Source organism: Pundamilia nyererei, unplaced genomic scaffold (assembly GCF_000239375.1).
Source record: "Pundamilia nyererei isolate P.nyererei 1_Seehausen unplaced genomic scaffold, PunNye1.0 scaffold00023, whole genome shotgun sequence".
Classification (NCBI taxonomy): domain Eukaryota; kingdom Metazoa; phylum Chordata; class Actinopteri; order Cichliformes; family Cichlidae; genus Pundamilia; species Pundamilia nyererei.
Genome location: NW_005187424.1, coordinates 273,775 through 278,278, shown reverse-complemented (window position 1 = coordinate 278,278; position 4,504 = coordinate 273,775). Strand labels below are relative to the sequence as shown.

At 43.3% G+C, this 4,504-nt stretch overlaps 1 protein-coding gene across 1 annotated transcript in view; it reads left to right on the top strand.

Moving 5' to 3' along the window:
* Positions 1–354: 354 nt before the first annotated feature.
* rgl1 (ral guanine nucleotide dissociation stimulator-like 1) overlaps positions 355–4,504 on the top strand; it is a 20,138-nt gene continuing 15,988 nt past the window's right edge. The window contains exon 1 of the mRNA XM_005727058.2: positions 355–849. Within this exon, the coding sequence (XP_005727115.1) occupies positions 673–849 (177 nt within the window). The 5' untranslated portion in view covers positions 355–672. The remainder of the gene's footprint in view (positions 850–4,504) is intronic.

Here is a 4,504-nt window from a genome sequence, read left to right as displayed (position 1 = left end):
GGAGAGTTAAATCAGTAACTTCATGAGGTTGTTCACACTTCAGCTGTAACATTTTATTAGATTTTAAAGACTTTTATAACCCAAAGACGAGAACATTAAGAAAGGAAGATTTTAAGCTTAGAGAAAAACACGGTCATTTCTCAAAACTCTGAGGATTTATTGAGGAACCTTTGGAGAGTCCTCAGGACCAATATGTTAGACACACTTTAAGTCTCTATCTTCACTGTCCTTTTCTGCTTTTAGTGTGTAGTTTTCGTAGGAGGGGGGCAGGGCCACTAGGTCATAACTCCTCCCCTTTTAGCTCTGATGAATGTAAGGGGCAAGGAAAGAAAGAGAGAGAGAGACAATAGACTTTAATCACTCATGTGGCTGAGAGCTGTTGGCAAACGGAGTTCCTTGAGCGCTGAGAGGGGAGGAAAAAAACAGAAGAAACAGGAAGGGAGAAGACTGAGGTGGACAACTTGAGTGGGCATTTCTCATCAGTCACACCTCTGAGCTGAAGCCAAGACCAGTTTGCAACCTTACTGAGAAGAGAGGAGGGCAAATCTGACATAAGTTCATCCTGAAGGAAACCCTTTACCTCGTCACAGTTCGTAAAGGCCGCAGACGTTTCCATCCACCCTGCCGTCCAAGCTAGAGTATGATCTGCTATCCTCGTCACCCCTGTCGCTGATGCAGGCGATCAGCATGATCTCTCACTACCCTCTGGCCACCTTCCTACCCTGGCCTACAGGCTCCTACCATCACCACTACCCCGACCTGGACTGCACCTTACTACTGGAGGGGGAGGGAGGGGTTGCCCTGCAGAGGTACCAGCCTCGCTCCCCGGAGAGCAGCCCGCGACACTGGGTCAGTCAGAGAATAATCATATCTATCAATTCTTTTGTTTGCACGAAATCTATTTGTATTTCTGGGAAGCACAGACATTTCCAGTCTCCTTAAACAATCTGGCAGCTGCTGGCCTTCGTATGAAGGCCTTCTGTTGTTTGGGAATGTGTGAGGTGCTGAAGTATGTGTGTGTGTACGTGCTGTCAAATGCTGAGTTTTTGGAAATGTAAATGGAAAAGTTCGGGAGCCAGAGAAGAGAGAAAAAAACGACACTGAGAAAAGAAGCTTGGAATTATAAACATTAAAGATACGCACTGAGGAGCAAAGATACAGGTGATGTTTGCCACTTCTGTTTGTCGGATGGTGATCTTGAGAAAGTTGAGGAGAAGCATAGGGAAGGAAAATCTGCAGATGTTACACAGGGACAGCTAACATGTACACATCCTGCATCCAGCTGTCTACACAACAAAAACCACATGAAACACACCTTTAGTTTTCTCCATATATTAAACTAAGAAATCGCTTGGTTAATGTTTTGCCGTCTGTCATATGATTCCTCTATTTGGCCTCTACTTGAGTAAGTTTTATGCAATAATCTGACAGCTCATAGTGAAATAACGCAAACACGACGGTAACCTTTGGTGACACAGACGGGTGTCCGGCTGACCTCTTATGAAACGCAGTAATTCTCATTCATTCGAACGACCCCTTACTGGTCGTTCTGCGAGTGTGTCTTGCTAAATGTTAAGTTAACAGGAGCCATAATGTGTTGGATTTTGCTTTTGTTAAATTTATTCTTCTATTCAGCTCTATTTTTATTCATCTTTGGTGTTTCTCATTTCCCAAAACAGCGTGACTGCCAGAAAATTAGCCGCGGCTTATTCCAGCTAAGCTGTGGCTATTTTTTTTGATGCACACACTTACTTGTGGTATTAATGCTGAAGTGAAAGTATGTTTAGTGTTTTCAGACAGCGCATAGGCACTTATTGGCTTGTAGAGGAGAGAAACTGAGGTCTGAAAACCAACCCGATGAAGCGTCCTTTAACAAAAACAATAAGAGGAAGAAAGAATAAAATCTCCCAGAAGCTGGATTTTTTAACCTAAAATACATTTATTGCAAAATAACTGAAACTTAATAACTCCATGAGGATAAAGGACGAGCAGTGAAAAAGCAGAGAGATGTGCAGACGTTTGAAAACGAAAACTCTGACAACTGAAAAAAATCTGGGTGTAAGAACAGAAACAGTATATTAAAGATCGACAAAGCCACCGCGATGACACCTAGAAATTTAAAAGTGAATGTCGGGAGTGTGAGGCTCAGTCTGAGAACCCGAGGATGCTATGTAAGCACATCAGATGCTGACTCCTCAGAGGGTTTCTGTCTGTTTCCTGCCTGTTTAAGAGTTTATGAAAAAAAAAGTACACAAGAGTTCAATCTAAGCTGCTAGGAAGAACACTGAGTGGTGGAGGGGCCAAACATTTGTTGCTACAGCATTCAACAAGTGCTGGAAACTGATCCAACGAGCAATTCAAAACCCATCACAGTCACTGGAGAAGAAATTCGTGGAAACATTTTTGCGAGTGTAAACAAACTGTATGAAATTACTCTTTTTGCTATTATGATTTCTTCTATTTAGTCCGATAAGATTTGGAAAGTGTAAGATGAGCCATATGATTTCTTTTATTCCATTCGTGTGTGCAGAGAGCAGGCAGGAAGTCAGCTGACTCAGTTCGCAGGAATCTCTGCCATGCTTAGCGGAGAAGGATGCTAATTGTGTTTGGGCCCAGAATTGTACAGGGGTGGGTAACGTCGTTCTTTTAAAATTAGCGCAGCGTTCTCTTTCTTCTTCTCTTGAGCAAGTCCACATGTCTATGGGAGGCTGCATTAGCTGCTACACACTCAAATTCAATTTGAGTGTGTGCAGCGTTGGTTCTGCAGGTTTAGGTTTTGCAAAGGAAAAAGAACACGAGGAGGGAAACACACGGTTCTGCTGGATTCACTGTGATTGCTCTTTTATTGGTAAACTGAGCATCTAACACAGTGCAGTGATGTATTTGTAGTTATTATTCACATTCAGAGGAGACGAGTGTGACACAGTGGTGCCTGAAGACCATCCTCCTCAGTGCTTGTCTGACATCCTGGCTGTCATGTTGCCCCATCACACAGCGCTGTTTCCTGCGATTGTTTGAAGGGGTAAGGATGCTGGAGGTTAGCCCACAGACCTCCTCTGAATGCTCAGGTTACATACATCAGCTCTGCTGTCAGATGCTTATCTGTTTGACTGTTTTTACAGAGCTGCGATTGTCCAAATACTTGGAATAGTCTTTCCATAAAATTATGTAAGGTAAAGAAAAGTATTTGTGCTGCAGCTACTTGCAACTACTCCAAGAAATTCCTTTTAGTCATGTAGGATAGCCTGCACCGAGTGCTTCTATTCTTAGTTTGCTTTGTACCCAGTTACACATGGTTATGAAACCATATCAGTCATAAAGTTAGTGACTGCAGTACTCAGCCTGTTGCAGACAGCTGTCAGGTCCACAGTTCAAGTCAGAGATGAGGGAGGAGTGCTGAGGAGGCAGTCAGTATCAAAGGTTCACTGACAGTTAAACTTACGACTGGAATGTGCACATAAAAAAATGAACTCGATAATAAAATGCATGTTTTTTGTTACATAAAATTCAAATTTGGAGGGTTAGTGGCAAGTAGGAATGAAGGACTCGATAGAAATGTTGTCTTCATTTTGTGGTCTGTAGTGTCCTTTGCACCCTCCTCTTACTCACTGATTAGGCAGTTTAATTAAGCAGCAGGCCCATCAATAAGAGCTCCGGCACTGGGAATATCAGCGGATGGCTTACAGTAACCTGCAGGGCAGTTCAATAACCTCAGCTGGCCATAAGCTGGAAACACAGAAGTGACTTTATACAGGAAAAACAAGAGCAGGCAGTTTTGATGATGCTGTGTTTTCCATTGAAAGAAAGGCAGAAAGCTGAGTTAGCGCTCCTGCTTCCTCTTTCTCGACTTCTTTGGAGAGAGAAGTGCACGTTTAGTGCTGATGCTCCGTGACGTCTCAGTATTTCCAGTCTTCCAGTTCTGCCTCTTACTTGTCATTTGTTTTGATGACTTGACAATGATTTCGACATTTAGGTGATTTGTTCATCCGGATGAAACTAGTTTTTATGCCTTTTGACCTCTTTCTTTTTGAATTTACACAAAAACAGGACCATATCCTCTTCAGCAGCACAGTTCAGTAACTTTCTGACACTACACTGACTTCTCTTTTCTCCTAAATGCGGGCCTCGGCCGTCGTTTTCAGTCAGTCAGCCACGACGAATGTTGTTTACACGTGCTGCGAGTCAAGTTGTCTAGTCGCCTGCAGCTCTGTAGAGGTCCGTATTGTTAACTTCGACCTAATTAAGTCACATAATAGGACTCGTGTGAAAAGTCAATACTAAAGGCATTGCTTCTGTCACCCAAATGTCCATCCCAGGGCAACAACACCCCAGGAGCAGCCTGCTCAACTGGGGCAGAAACTCATCACACCATATGGTAGCTGTAAGGGTGCATGGTGCTGACTGCTGTGCTAAAAGTGGGTTAATATGAGGCAGCACCGGCTTTCATTTAGTTTGTTTTCAATGCTTTGGCAGCGGTGTGTGTGTGTGTGTGTGTGTGTGTGTG